Here is a 15,835-nt window from a genome sequence, read left to right as displayed (position 1 = left end):
CATAATTAAAAACAATCAAATCAGATGATAATTTTAGGTTATATGTTAGTGCTTAAGTTTTAATTTATATATTTTTTAACTGTTGCTATATCTGTATTGTCCATGTTATACCTAATTGCAAACTCAAATGTATCCCTGTTGTGTTTTATGACTGTTATGTATTGAAGTTCTGACCCTGGCCACCAGGGGTATCATGTATATAGTTTTCCCATATCAGTTAATTTAGGCGGGAAACCCTGGGATATTGTTGTTACAATGTTGACCGCCGGCTGCCTATAAAAGCAGGCCGGCTGAGCTGTTTGCTGTTCAGTTCAGTTCCAGCTTATTTATAAAGAACTAATTGGAGAAATCTCTGTGTCGTCTACTTTGCCAATCCACTACCTAATAATGACTTCCTTGATATTGTATGTGGGCTGGAACTGGTCTGTGACCGAAATAATAAAAGTCATTCATTCGTTATTATTATATTTATATTTATTTATTTATACCCCGCCCATCTGGCTGGGTTTCCCCAGCCACTCTGGGTGGCTTCCAACAAAAGATTAAAAATACATTAAAACATTAGCCATTAAAAACTTCCCTATCTTTCCTAAAGATAGGGTATCCCCCCCCTTTTTCATTCAATGGCATAGAAGCATAGAATTGTAGAACTGGAAGGGACCCCGGGGGTCATAAATTCCAAACCCTTGCGATGCAGAACTCTCCACGAAAGCTTCCCTGTCAGGAGGGCCATCCTTGTTGGGATACTGCCAGGGAGACAAAGTCCATCATGGCCCCACGTCGCCTCCGGACGTCCATCGATCTCCCGTAGACACGCAGTATCAGCAATTAGCGACACGAGCTCCAGAAATAGCTTGCCACATTCCAGAGCTGATGCACGCTCTTATCAGCAGATAATGCACAGCGAAAGATGCACGCAGGAGAGCATTATTTATAAGTTTATTCTGCGTTGGTCAGAACAGAGAAAACATGACTGCCTGCTTCAGTGTTTCAGGCAGAGAGAGAAACGAAAGCAATAGAAAACATAAACATCCTGTGAACAGGAAATACGCAGACTCTCTGACTCACAAAGCCTGCTCCCTTTTAAGGTGGAACGAAAATATCCTAACATCCCAACCTCTGCTTAAAAACCTCCAGTGAACGCAAGTCCACCCCCTTCCAAAGGAGCCCATTCTTACTGCCTGAAAGTTCTTCCTGATGTTTGGTCAGAATCTCTTTCTTGTATCTTGAAGCCACTGGTTCATGTCCCTCTGGAGCAGGAGAAAAGAAGCTTGCTCCATCTTCCATGGACAGCCCTTGAGATATTTGAAGATGGTTATCCTATCGCCTCTCAGTCTCCTCTTATCCAGGCTACAAACCCAACTCTGACTTAAGGTCAACTACAGTGGTACCTCAGGTTACAGATGCTTCAGGTTACAGACTCCGCTAACCCAGAAATAATACCTCGGGTTAAGAACTTTGCTTCAGGAGGATAGCAAAAATTGTGCAGCAATGGTGCAGCGGGAGGCCCCATTAGCCAAAGTGGTACCTCAGGTTAAGAACAGTTTCAGGTTAAGAACGGACCTCCAGAACGAATTAAGTTCTTAACCCAAGGTAAAGGGACCCCCGACCATTAGGTCCAGTCGTGGCCGACTCTGGGGTTGCGGCGCTCATCTCGCTTTATTGGCCGAGGGAGCCGGCGTACAGCTTCCAAGTCATGTGGCCAGCATGACTAAGCTGATTCTGGCGAACCAGAGCAGCGCACGGAAACGCCGTTTACCTTCCCGCCGGAGTGGTACCTATTTATCTGCTTGGCACTTTGACGTGCTTTCGAACTGCTAGGTTGGCAGGAGCAGGGACCAAGCAATGGGAGCTCACCCCATTGTGGGGATTCGAACCACTGACCTTCTGATCGGCAAGTCCTAACAGCGGACAATTTGCTATAATAATTTAGAACTCCTTTTTTGTCACTTTAATAAAGATATGCTTTTAGTGATTAACGGCATCCTACCCAGATCCGGAAAATCATGTCTGAAGTGCCGACAGATAGCAATAAAAGCATCAATCTATAAACACACACATACACACTCTCAGGTTAAATGTACTTTCAGGCATGTGTCTGAAATGCCTTCCCTTTGCAGAAATTTGTTCATTATCAACCATCTTTTTGGCAAAGCCTGTTTCCTCAGACAATATTCTTTCTCGAGTGGCTTCTCGATCTTGTCCCAAAACTCAGTGCTCCCATGGACTTTGCAGAAGAGCATTTCTCTTGGGTAAGATGCTGGGGTGAAGAAATAGAAAGAGAATTAGATTACTGCAACACGTTATACAAAGGTCTGCCTCTGAAAAGACAGACATAATATTTTACAAGAAACAACACGGACAGAATAATTGCCACACACAGGAAGAGCAAGGATATAGCTTGAACGCTTCCCCTGTAGCTTCATTAATCATTTAATACGAATGGAAGTCGTTAACATCGCGGTTGTTGTATAAGGGATTGTTATTTTGACTGGGGTGTTAATAAGATTTTGGAACACAGAAATAAAGTAAATTATCAAACCATTAATTCTAGCACACCGGGGGGGGGGGCACCTAAATTATATAATTTGGTATCTGAATGATTGGTATTAGTAATTGTATTATAATTTGGCATTGTTATAATGAGGCTACTATTAGATTATTGTAATTGAAAACTAATAAAAAACATAATCTAATTTATGTATATATATATACCACCAATCCTGGCCCAACTACATTGGCTGCCAATTAGTTTCCAGGCCCGATTCAAAGTGCCGGTTTTGACTCATAAAGCCTTGAATGACTCAGGGCCACAGTACCTCAAGGTCTGACTCTTTCCAGACCCTGTGATCATCATCTGAGGCCCTTCTTTGTGTGCCTCCTCTGTGAGAGGTCTGGAGGGTGGCAACAAGAGAACGGGGCCTTTTTCCAGTGGCTTCCCACTTGTGGAATGCTCTCCCCAGAGAAGCTTGCCTAGCACCTTCATTACATATCTTTTAGGTTAAGGCAAAAACATTATTTTCCTCCCAGGCCTTTGGCTAATTAAATAATCTATGGCCTTTTAAACCGGGAGGGGGGGGACTGTTCTTGATTTTTAGTATGCTATATATGGCTGTGTTTTTATATTGCAAACCACCCTATCATCTTCAGATGAAGGACAGTGTAGAATTTTAATAAATTATTATTATTATTATTATTAATAGGTAAACATTTTGAGCTAAACCTGATCTTCCCATTCCACAGAATGAAGATTGGAATCCTAGACTGTACTGCTTCAGACTGAGGACATCGGAGGAGAGTCAGCCAAAAATATTTCCCCATGTAAAAAAAGAAGAAAGAAAGAAAAAACCCTCTCTTCATGAAGTAAACTAGCTCATTGGGTTAATTTTGGCCTTTGTCTAATTAAACTATCTGTGACCTTTTAAAAGCAGAGACATCACCTTGCTGACAAAGGTCCGTATAGTTAAAGTTTTCCCAGTAGTGATGTATGGAAGTGAGAGCTGGACCATAAAGAAGGCCGATTGCCGAAGAATTGATGCTTTTGAATTCTGGTGCTGGAGGAGACTCTTGAGAGTCCCATGGACTGCAAGAAGATCAAACCTCTCCATTCTCAAGGAAATCAGCCCTGAGTGCTCACTGGAAGGACAGATCCTGAAGCTGAGGCTCCAATACTTTGGCCACCTCATGAGAAGAGAAGACTCCCTGGAAAAGACCCTGATGTTGGGAAAGATGGAGGGCACAAGGAGAAGGGGACCACAGAGGACGAGATGGTTGGACAGTGTTCTCGAAGCTACCAGCATGAGTGGAAGACAGGAGTGCCTGGCGTGCTCTGGTCCATGGGGTCACGAAGAGTCAGACATGACTAAACGACTAAACAACAACAACAATGGCCTTTTAAACTACTTTTTTGTGGGGGAAGGGAGGGTATTGTTTGACTTTGTTACTATGTTATGTACTTTTGTGTTTTTATATTGCAAACCATCCTGTGATCTTCAGATGAAGAATGGTATAGAAATGAAACTAATTAATCAATTAATTAAAGAAGAACGATCATTTAAGGCAGGTTGTGTTGATCTGCTCAGCAGTGGATAATCTCTGCTCCATAGACATAATTAAACCTGCCAGCCAAAATTATGACATGTGGAAGTAAATATAACAATGTCTCACCTGGTGTTCTCAGGTGTGAAGAATCTCTACTGGGATGAATATTCATGAGGTCCGTCATCTGTGTGAGCTACCTGGTGTCTGAGAAGGGCTGATTTCAAAGAAAAACATTCCCTGCATTTTAAGCACTTATATGGCTTCTTGCCAGTGTGGAGTCTCTGGTGGTTTTTGAGGTATGACGTCCGAGCAAAACATTTCCCGCACTCGGTGCATTTAAAGGGTTTCTCTCCCGTGTGGATCCTCTGGTGCATCACGTATTGCGATTTGCAAGCAAAACATTTCCCACACTCCATGCATTTATAAGGTTTCTCTCCTGTGTGGGCCCTGTGGTGCTTCACGAGACTAGATTTCACAGTGAAACACTTCCCACACTCCAGGCATTTGAACGGTTTTTCCCCTGTATGGACTCTCAGGTGTGTCTGGAGATTTGATTTATTAGCAAAAGCCTTCCCGCACACCTTGCACGTGTAGGGTTTCTCTCCTGTATGAACTCTTTGATGTTCCACAAGACGGGACTTGAGATTAAAACATTTCCCACACTCCAAACATTTAAAGGGCTTCTCTCCCGTGTGAACACTTTTGTGGATTGTGAGATGCGATTTTTGAGCAAAGCACTTCCCACACTCCAAACACTTATGTGGTTTCTTTCCCCCGTGGACTCTCTGGTGGTTCGCGAGATGCAACTTCCAGGAGAAGCATTTCCCACACTCTAAACATCTGTACAGTTTCTCCCCTCTGTGGACCCTCTCGTGACTGCGGAGGTGCGATTTCCGTGCAAAACATTTCCCGCACTCGGAGCATTTGCACGCTTCTTCGGTCGCGTGGCTTCTCTGGTGGAGCGTGAGGTTTGATTTCCAAGCAAAACACTTCCCACACTGCGCGCATTTGTAGGTTTTCTCGCCGGTGTGGACCCTCTGGTGTCCCGTAAAGGCAGAGGAATCGGCAAAGCATTTCCCACACGCCAGGCATTTGAAAGGTTTCTCTCCCGTGTGGGTTCGGCGGTGGATCGTGAGGTGTGATTTCTGAGCAAAGGACTTCTCGCAGTCCACGCAGTCGAAAGGTTTCTCTCCCGTGTGGGTTCGGCGGTGCATCACAAGGTACGATTTGTGAGCGAAACATCTGCCGCATTCCAAGCACTTGTGCGCTTTCTCTCCGGTGTGAACCCTCTGGTGGCTCACAAGTTTCGATTTGTGGGCGAAACCTTTGCCGCAATCCAAGCACTGAAATGGCTTCTCCCCCGTGTGGATTCTCTGGTGCATCATGAGGTACGATTTCTGAGCAAACGTTTTGCCACATTCGGAGCACTTGTATGGCTTCTCTCCAGTGTGGACACTCTGGTGCCTGTTGAGTTTTGGCTTTTCAGCAAAGCGCATCCCACACTCCAAGCATTGGTGAGGTTTCTCTCCCGTGTGGACTCTCTGGTGTATCACAAGCGGCCATTTCCAAGCGAAACGTTTCCCACACTCAGAACATTCATACGGTTTTTCTCCTGTGTGGACCCTCTGGTGCTCCACGAGCTTTGATTTCCGAGCAAAGCATTTCCCACAGTCCAAGCATTTGTTCAGTTTCTCTCCTTCCATCATTTGCTGGCGATTGGCAAGGGCATATATCTGCGTTAACTGCAACCCCCACGTGAAATATAAATTCTTTTGATTGCACAGACCTGCTGAGATATGGGGGAAATAGTAAGAAAAATATTTATTTTGAAGGATAAAGAAGATTGAAACATGTTAAGAGTTAGAAGGTGGAAATTCAGCTCAGTCCAGTTGCGGACAACTCTGGGGTTGCGGCGCTCATCTCGCTTTATTGGCCGAGGGAGCTGGCGTACAGCTTCCGGATCATGGGGCCAGCATGACTAAGCCGCTTCTGGCGAACCAGAGCAGCGCACGGAAACGCTGTTTACTTTCCCGCCGGAGCGGTACCTATTTATCTACTTGCACTTTGACGTGCTTTCGAACTGCTAGGTTGGCAGGAGCAGGGACTAAGCAACGGGAGCTCACCCCGTAACGGGGATTCGAACCGCCGACCTTCTGATCGGCAAGTACTAAGCTCTGTGGTTTAGACCACAGCTCCACCCACGTCCCTATATCAAACACTAACACCTCTCAAAATATAATGCAGCTTAAGGGCTGGATGCTGTACAATAATTAAATTAGGAGGAAATCCTAACATTTTAAAAGGATAATGGCCAGATTCCCCAGAAATCTGGAAAGAGTCGTGGTCTCCTGGTTTCCCAAAACCCCTCACCTGAGTCGGAGCTGGAACTCTCTGTTTCATCCAAGTCCTGAGAATCTGGCACCCAGAGCTTTCCCCCCTTTTCCAGCTGGCAAATAAGTTCAGGTTTGGCGAATGGAGCTCCTTACCAGGAAAGAAAAACAGAGAATGTCTAAGGATGTGGTCAACCCCCGCAAACTCATCCTATGACCCCCGCAAAGTGACTCCAGAAAACAAGCCCCAAAACTACTTTTCATAACACAATTCACCATCAAATACATAGCTGAATTTTCTGAATCTATAAAAATAACAGCAAATTATTATTTTTTTAATATCCCTGAATGCCTCTTCTTTCCTTTCCGTGTTGAACTGTGCATTGTTACAGTAACTTAAAGGTCAGAAGACTTTTTCCAAGGCAGCACATTGGCTATTGTACAGTGGATGCTTGGGTCACGAACGTGATCCGTGCGGGAGGCACGTTCACAACCCGCAGCGCCGCGTCTGCGCACACGCAGGTTGCGATTTGGCGCTTCTGCGCATGCGTGAGCACTGAAACTCAGAAGTAAACCGTGCTGGTACTTCCAGGTTTGGCGCAGTACGCAACACAAAAACACGCAACCTGAAGCATCTGTAACCCGAGGTATGACTGTATTTGTTTACCCACTACGTCATGGGTAGGCAAACCCAGGGGCCGGATCTGGCCCAATCGCCTTCCAAATCCGGCCTGCGGACGGTCTGGGAATCAGCGTGTTTTTACATGAGTAGAATGTGTGCTTTTATTTAAAATGCATCTCTGGGTTATTTGTGGGGCATAGGAATTCATTCATTCCCCGCCCAAAAAAATATAGCCCGCCCCTCCCCACAAGGTCTGAGAGACAGTGGACCGGCCCCCTGCTGACAATGTTTGCTGACTTCTGCACTACGTGGTTCGCCTTAAAACTGAGCTCCTCCAAAATCCCATGCCCATCTCTGCCATTTTGCACTGGTGTTACTCTTGATTTATAACCCGTTTCAATGTACAGTGGTCAGTAAGCCCTATAAATCCCTGACCCCATGCGCACGGCCTTAAATGATCTAAAGGATGCTAAAGAATGGGGCAGATGCATGAACAATGTAATGTCTTGGTTTTCCCTCTGAATAGCCTGCCATGACATTGCAAGAAGGTAAGTATATCATGCAATCTGACCTTAAAAAACCTTAAGAAATTAGGACATTAATAAATACATAAAGTCGTTATTTGCCCTGAAGACCTTCAGCTGTTTCGTAATGAAGACAGAAGCTCCTTACCCAACGAGGCCACATTCCCATAGTTCTCCAACATGACATCCCTGTACAAGGCCCTTTGGTCAGGATCCAGCAGAGCCCCTTGGCTCTCCGTGAAATACACAGCCACATCTTCAAAGGTCACCACCGGCCCCTGAGAGGACAAAGAGACCCTCATCTTATTTCCCACATATGGTTTCAAAAGGATAAGGTAAATGTAAAGGACCCCTGACCCAAACGACTCTGGGGTTGCAGTGCTCATCTCGCTTACTGGTCGAGGGAGCCGATATTTGTCTGCAGACAGCTTTTCTAGGTCATGTGGCCAGCATGGCTGTAATGGGAATTGGGGTTGCTCGTGCGTAAGTTGCCGCTACTCTAGGCAAAGTTGCCTGGTTAAACCTTTCCCTGGCTGCACAGCCCTTACTCCGCGGCTGTGTCAGTCACTAGCAGAATCCGTCAGTGGGCGTTTCCTGAACTTCTTCCAGCATAAAAGTTCTTTGACGCCAAGTCTCCGCCTAGCCTCCCTGCGCGGAAGTCTTCTGCGCAGGGTGGGCGTGGCCAGCGGAGGACCTGTGCTCTCCCCGCTGGTCTCTGTGGAAGAGTCCTGGAGCCATCTCTCCGAAGCCCTCCCCTGCTCCCCTTTCTTCCTGGTGTCATGCTGATTTCCTTCCTCAGTAGATGAGTTCCCTCTCTCCCTGCTGGGCCCTTCTCCAGCATCGCTGGGGAGCCTTACCTCCACTCCTGGCTCCGATGGCAGTTCCCTGACAATGACTAAGCTGCTTCTGGCGAAACCAGAGCAGCGCACAGAAACGCTGTTTACCTTCCCACCGGAGTGGTACCTATTTATCTACTTGCACTTTGACGTGCTTTTGAACTGCTAGGTTGGCAGGAGCAGGGACCGAGCAACGGGAGCTCACCTCATCGCAGGGATTCGAACCGCCGACTTTCTGATCAGCAAGCCCTAGGCTCTGTGGTTTAGACCACAGCGCCACCCGCATCCCTATATCAAACACTGACTCCTCTCAAAATATAAATATAATGCAGCTTAAGGGCTAGGTGCTGTACAATAATTAAATTAGGAGGAAATCCTAACATTTTAGGATTTAGTGGTTTAGGCCACAGTGCCACCCGTGTTTCAAAAGGATAGAACTCTGCAACTCTAGAATCCCTTTCAAAAGTCTCAGCCACAGACACAGAACAGAAAGTAGCCACCCCAGAGGGTATCTTACTCAGCTCAACTTACAGAAACCACTTGAAGCCACATCTACTTGTGCATTGCTCTCCAAAACCCTAGCAACACAGGCCAATATTTTTTTCTGCCCCAAACCCCAAATGCGAAACCCCAGGTTGCGTGATTAAAAAAAAAAGGTTTCTGGAATGTGCCAATTAGATTGCAGTGGGTTATCAGAATACTCCTCCATACAGAAAACAAAACAAAACAAAACAAAACCAGTAACAATACCCTCCCTATGCAGAGAAAATTAGCATAGTCATCTGACGTGTTCTAGTCTGTGAGATGTCCATGCAGTATGATGTGCAGGACATTTTGTACCGGGGGAGGGCATTCAAAATGCGGCTGTCCTGGTGCAAGCTCAGTTTTCCACACACACACCCCACGTGATCTGCTTCCTGCGTAGACTTGCCCCAGATGCCCCACGCCAGAAAGGGAGATCCACACACATAAGAAAGATTTGTATTAATGGAGATTGTAAAGTGTGGGATGTAAACATGCCCATACTTCTTGCTCTGTGAATGAGAAACGCAAATCTCCATCCGTTGTAATCTCCATCTGGGTAAACTAGTCTGTGGATCTTCCAAAAGTTATTTCTGCCGTAAATTGTCCCACATACTAGATGGATCTTTTCATCCAATCCAGAAGAAGTCTTTTTACATTCACAAGGAGAGAGGGATGGAGGAAAGGAAGGAAACAAGTCGTGCATTGGGTTGTTCCCTGCCTGGTTGACTCTCCTTGCATTAGGTCCTGCTTTTCCCCTCCCATCTCCTCCCACCCACCAATCAGCTTACAGAGGATCTCCTACCTGGTTTGGCTGTTGTGCAACATCTTGCCTTGTCCTGGAAGGTGGGGGCAATCTCATTTGAGACTTGGATATCATTTTTTCACTCTGTGGGGCTAAGGAGGGTGAAGCAAAGAGAGAGGGGACATTTTCAAAAGCATAAACGTTCAATGCGACATCGCACCCCCAAAACGGACAAGCCATTTGCTAACTTCACATTGTGGGAAGAAAGGAAGGGGCAAAATTCTCAATGGCTTCAGCACTGATTGCTCAGACAGTGGAAGTTGCTCCAAGTCCCAGTCACCACATGGAAGCAGTTTAAAGTCCACATAGTTTACTGCTGCAGAAGATAAGGCTCAGTGTAACAGTTCCAGGACATACAGCTTGTAAGCTTTTGCGGATATAGATACAGATACATACAAGTACAACGTACCTCTGTAGCTCCAAATAAACTCCTGCAATTCAAGACAGCACTGGACAAGCAATAGACTCCGACTCGCGCTGACAAACACTAACTGAGCTGAAATACATTAATCACAGATATACCTGGTGCACTGGGCTGTTATCATAGCTCTGGCTGACCTTGCACATTTGATTAGCTCATCCATGGGGTGATTTATGCTCAGAAAGGAAATGAACCCCTTCTCAGGTCCAGTTGCTCCAACACTGATGCACTAGGAAGCTTCCTTACTCTGAATCACACCCTTGGCCCCTCCTGTTCGTTCAGTCAAGCTGGCAATGGCTATGAGGTCTTTGCCTTCCTGTTGGAGCAAACCTAAGATTACACCTGGTACCTTCTGCCAAAAAACTATCTGTTCTACCCTTGAGCTCTCAGGTAAGACAGGTTTACCAGTTGGGACAGGATAACTCATGGAGTGGCCATCTCTCTGTGGCTGAAAGATGTAAGATTACCAGATCTATTCCTTACATCCCACACCAAAAGCGATGTCACACTTTACAGCCACTGTAAACAGCAATTTGCCACCCAAATTACTGAGGAGGCCCATGCGCAGGTGGTAGAAAGCCCCTTGGGGATAGAAACCCACTTCTGGACAGCTGATTCTGCCATTCTGCAAGATGCACAAAAGCCAAAGAACTGGTCCATTGAAAAGGAATTGAAAACCCTCAGCCAGGAACTACTTTATTTTTATTAGGAAAAGGTGCAACATCACAAAAATAGTGAGCAAGCTTTCAGCTCCTCAAGAACTATTTTCTTCCCTTTTCTAGGAAAGACTTCATTCTCTCTACTAGATAATACTAACAACTGCCTAACATGGAGCCTCTCTCTCTTTCAATTATATTTTCACTAAGTTTCAACATTTTCAACATATACAATCCAATGTGCATTTAATTTTTCCCCTTTCTCTCTCTTTTTAAACCTAAAATTAATTTCCATCTTTGCTAAACTCTGCCCTGTGTCTATTTCTCGGACTAAGGTTTCTGAGAATGCAAACCCCATCCCTCTCTCTTTCTCGGACCTGCGCGCAATCGCAGGCGGGAAGAACCGCTGCGTGTTTCCTTGTCCGAGCGGTGGCGCTTTCCCCGGGCACAGCCTGATCTATCAAAGACCAAAATCCCCTCCCACATCGCATCTTTAAAGGAAATCCTGCAGACGCCATTTTGCCCCCCTCCCCATTAGACCAACTCGCCACTCCCCGCTTTGTTTAACAGCTGGAAGAAGAGCTCTGAATAGCAAGCTCGCTCGCTATTTGGGGGCGCGCGAGAGATTTTTATGTTTATGGGTTTTTTTCTTATTTGACGGATACACTCAGATCAGGCGGAAATAAAAATAAAGGTGTTTTTTTTAAAATGCAACATGTATAATTCTAAAGGTAAACCTTACTCACCCAAAGTGCAGACGCGTCTTCTTGGCTGCTGCAGCCTCCAAGCTGGCGGAGACGATCCCAGGCAAAGGTAGCCTTGCGCGCCCTCCCTGCGCACTCGCGCAAGCTGGAGGAGAGTGCGGACCTTGGAGGAGCGCGAAGGGATCGGATCGGAGGCTGGGACCCGCGTCTCTTGCCCCTCTCCGAGGTGCTCCGGGCGTCGCCGGACGGAGGAAAGAGAGTCGCGGCTCTTGCAAATTGACCCTGATCTCGGAGAGCGCGCGGGCGAGTCTTATGGCATCATCGCACGCACTGCTCTGACCTTGGGGGTGGTCGGTGGGGGGATCTGATAGGAGACATGCATTTCCACGCAGGGGAAAGTTGCTCCCCGTCCCACTCAGCAAAGGTCCAAATGGGTTGCGGTTGCTGTTGCAGAAGAGAAGGCTCAGCAAAACAGTGCGTAGATATAGCTACAGCTTGACGGGTTGGCAACGGATCCCGGTTGTTCCAAATGAACTCCAGCAATTCAAGACTAGCGCACTCTGCATAAGGATGACGACGCACAAACTAAGCTGAGCTATATTCATCACCGATATAGGCAAGGCGCTGGGCCATTGCCATAGCAACTGGTTGACCTTGCACCTGCGATGAGCTCATGCGTGGAGCGATTTGCACTCAGACATTAACCCCTTCTCATGTCTAGTTACTCCAATAATGATGTGTGTGTGTGTGTGTATAAATATATAATTATTGCATTTAGGTAAAAAAAGAAAAAGGTAAAGGACCCCTGGACGGTTAAGTCCAGTCAAAGGTGACTATGGGGTTGTGTCTTGCTTTCAGGCTGAGGGAGCTGGCGTTTGTCCACAGACACCTTTCCGGGTCATGTGGCCAGCAGGACTAAACTGCTTCTGGCGCAACTGAGCAGTGACAGAAACCATAGTGCACAGAAATGCCGTTTACCTTCCCACCACAGAGGTACCTATTTATCTCCTTGCACTGGCATGCTTTCAAACTGCTAGGTTGGCAGGAGCTGGGACAGAGCAACGAGAGCTCACTCCGTCGCGGGGATTTGAACCGGCGACCTTCCGATCGGCAAGCCCAAGAGTCTGAGTGGTTTAGACCACAGCGCCACCCGCATCCCTAGTTACTGCATTCTCAAGCCACTTCTCTACCAAGGAGCTCAGTGCATGTATGGTTCTCCCCTTCCCCATTTGATCTTCACAACAGCCCTGCGAAGTAAGGTTAGGTTTCGGAGAGACTGGTAAGGGCTGGTTGGGGATTTGAACCCAGGTCTCACAGGCCCTTGTGCAGGGCTCTTAACCTCTCCAGTGGTACCTCAGGTTAAGTACTTAATTCGTTCCGGAGGTCAGTTCTTAACCTGAAACTGTTCTTAACCTGAAGCACCACTTTAGCTTAATAGGGCCTCCCACTGCCACCGCGTGATTTCTGTTTTCATCCTGAAGCAAAGTTCTTAACCCGAGGTACTATTTCTGGGTTAGCGGAGTCTGTAACCTGAAGCATCTGTAACCTGAAGCGTATGTAACCCGAGGTACCACTGTATAAGGCAGAGATTCAGGAGGACATTGGTGCCAATCGTTTAATAGTTTTACGCGCGTGCGTAAAATCAAGAGGAGGAGAGAACCAGAGAGATAGAGAGAGACCATCACAGCGCGCTTCCTGGGGCTTTAAAACATGACTCTATCACGCACATCCACGGCCACACTTTGGCCCCTTTGCACCATCATTTTGCAAAGCGAAGCTTTCAAAGCCCCCCTCCGGCCTGTTGTCTTGCAGCAGAGGCAGAGGCAGCGGAGCGCGCACGCGCCTTCCCCACCAGCCGCCCCCTTGGACCCCTTCCTCCGAAACCCGCAAGCAGCCGTTGGGTCCCGGAGCAAGGGCTTGGCCAGGCGCGCCCAATCGCCGCGCGCTGCGCTCCCGTCTCAGCCAATCGGGCGCCTGGAGAGCGCCCCGACGTGGAAGAGCTTTGGACAGAGTTCTGTAAAATAGATCGCCGCCTCTCCCCCCTCCCCACGCCCCTCCCCATGTAGCTCCCCTGTGCAGAAGGGGGAGCTGCCCCGCGTGGAAATCAGTGAAGGAATCTAAGGTAGCTCCCCTCCAGCCAAAGGCAAAGTGTGGAGCTCATGCTCTTACTAACTCAGAGTCTTACTTCATCTGAAACTTTTCTTTGAAAAAATATAATCGTTGAACAAATACCCACTGTCGTTTACAATTTCTTTTCTCACCCACTGTTTGAGACTTCTCAGAACATCTCTTTTCGTCCTGCTCTTCCCTGCCTCTTCTTTTTCCTCCCACCCCTTCTGCCGTCGGGTCCAAACCTTTTTGGTACCCGAACAGCAGCATCCAGTCTTGCTCTCCACCCCAAACCAAGGTGCCCAAAGCGGGTCACAAACTCTTTTGGCGCCTGAGGCAGAAAAGCCCGCAAGTTCCTCTCTCTGCTTCCTCCTTTGCAGTTATTACGCTACCATCATAAGATTAAATGCGGAACAATTTCCTGCCCTTTCATTACATCACCCACAAGCGGCCCCCGCCTCGGTCTGCCTCAGAGGAAGGGACAATCCCCAGGGACAATTCATAAAGTGTGGCAGCAATGCAAGTGATTCCCCTGCATCCCTTCAAAGCAGCTAATCACTGAGTAATAACAATTATCATTTATACCCCATTCATCTGGTTGGGTTTCCCCAGCTGCTCTGGGCAGCTCCCAACACAATATTAAAAGCATGATAGAACATCAAACATTAAAAACTTCCCTAAACAGGGCTGTCTTCAGATGTCTTCTAAAAGTCAGATAGTTGTTTATTTCCTTGGCTTCTGATGGAAGGGCGTTCCACAGGGAGGGCGCCACTACCAAGAAGGCCCTCTTGTCTGGTTCCCTGTAACCTCACTTCTCGCAGGGAGGTTACTGCCAGAAGGCCCTTGGAGCTGGACCTCAGTGTCCGGGCTGAGCCCCAGATGCCCACCTTAGCCAATCAAGCTGCCTGATATCCAGGAATTGTTGTAAACAAAATCTGCCCTTATTCCCTTATGGGGTAAACAAGAGCCCTTATAGAGTCCTTTGTAGGTTCTCCATCGGTAGGAGAAAATAACAGAGGCCAACCAGAGAATATTGAGAAGCAAAGCAGCTAGTAAGCCTGATCTTTATTAAAGTTGTTGCAACAGGGTGCTCCCCTCACACGCAGGAAGGGAGGAGGACCCAGAACAAAGGTGTGCATGCCCTTATATAGACATTTTAAATCCCTGTCCTGGAGCTCAAGACCGCCTCTCCATACATCACAGAAGGGGTGTAACCCAAAACCACCCCCCACAAACATCATACCTACCTCACAGAAAAGGCGGTCCACAACAGAAATTTGAACGTTGTTGTTTTTCCTGTGTGCCAGGTTATCTGATAATGCCTTATCTGATTGCCTTTCCTGGTAGTCTGGCCATTCCTTTGAGATGGTGATTTCCCAATTCCTGAGACAATGGGAAGGTTCCCTCACCCCCTCCCTCCTTGCAGAGAAAACATTTGGTCAGTTTGGCAGCCAAAATGGTTTCAGGACGGTCTCCCTGTGCTGCTCCAGACATGTGGTCCACATATCTATGTACATGCTTGGTTGGTGCATTTATGAACATTATATATATATATACATATATATATGTGTGTGTGTGTGTGTGTGTGTGTGTGTATATATATATATATATATATATATATATATATATATATATATATATGACCTTAATTTTTTTATTACAAATTAAACCTAGGAACTGTGGTCAGAGTGATATGTTGTGCCTGTTCAAGATAGACCATAAATGCACAGGAAAAGGTAGACCGGCAATCTCTTTGTTTCCAGACAGTGTTCCTTGGGTTACTTTTGACTCCACAGTGGCTTCTTGTTGGACAGCTGCTCATGGGATATAGCAGAGCAGAGATTCAGGCCAGGCCAATTTCACCCGGTCCAAGTCAATCATCATCATCATCAGAAACTGACACGGACAGTTTGGTTAAGAGCAGTAGACTCGTAATCTGGGGAACCGGGTTCACTTCCCTGCTCCTCCACATGCAGCTGCTGGGTGACCTTGGGCCAGTCACACTTCTCTGAAGTCTCTCAGCCCCACTCACCTCACAGAGTGTTTGTTGTGGGGGAGGAAGGGAAAGGAGATTGTCAGCCGCTTTGAGACTCCTTCGGGTAGTGATAAAGTGGGATATCAAATCCAAACTCTTCTTCTTCTTCTACATGCCTAGCAACTAAGGTCTCACCCCATGCATCTGACGAAGTAGACTTGATGAAGTGACACAATAAATTTGTTAAGTCTTTCTGATAGCAAGAGCTGTTGGACAGTGGAATGGTCTCC

General features: G+C 46.9%; 2 protein-coding genes across 2 annotated transcripts in view; one reads left to right on the top strand and one right to left on the bottom strand.

The window, feature by feature from the left end:
- Positions 1-12,152, bottom strand: part of LOC128408764 (zinc finger protein 84-like) — a 47,851-nt gene extending 35,699 nt beyond the window's left edge. Inside the window, exons 1-3 of the mRNA XM_053378784.1 lie at positions 11,504-12,152; positions 9,681-9,772; positions 7,666-7,795 (exon numbers count right to left, since the gene is read on the bottom strand). Of these exons, the coding sequence (XP_053234759.1) occupies positions 7,666-7,795; positions 9,681-9,755 (205 nt within the window). The 5' untranslated portion in view covers positions 9,756-9,772; positions 11,504-12,152. The remainder of the gene's footprint in view (positions 1-7,665; positions 7,796-9,680; positions 9,773-11,503) is intronic.
- Positions 1-15,835, top strand: part of LOC128409053 (zinc finger protein RFP-like) — a 203,179-nt gene that overhangs the window by 75,609 nt on the left and 111,735 nt on the right. The window lies entirely within an intron of this gene.

The sequence above is a fragment of the Podarcis raffonei genome, chromosome 2 (assembly GCF_027172205.1).
Source record: "Podarcis raffonei isolate rPodRaf1 chromosome 2, rPodRaf1.pri, whole genome shotgun sequence".
Lineage (NCBI taxonomy): Eukaryota > Metazoa > Chordata > Lepidosauria > Squamata > Lacertidae > Podarcis > Podarcis raffonei.
Note: the sequence above shows the minus strand (reverse complement) of the source record. Positions and strands in the feature narration are given on the sequence as shown.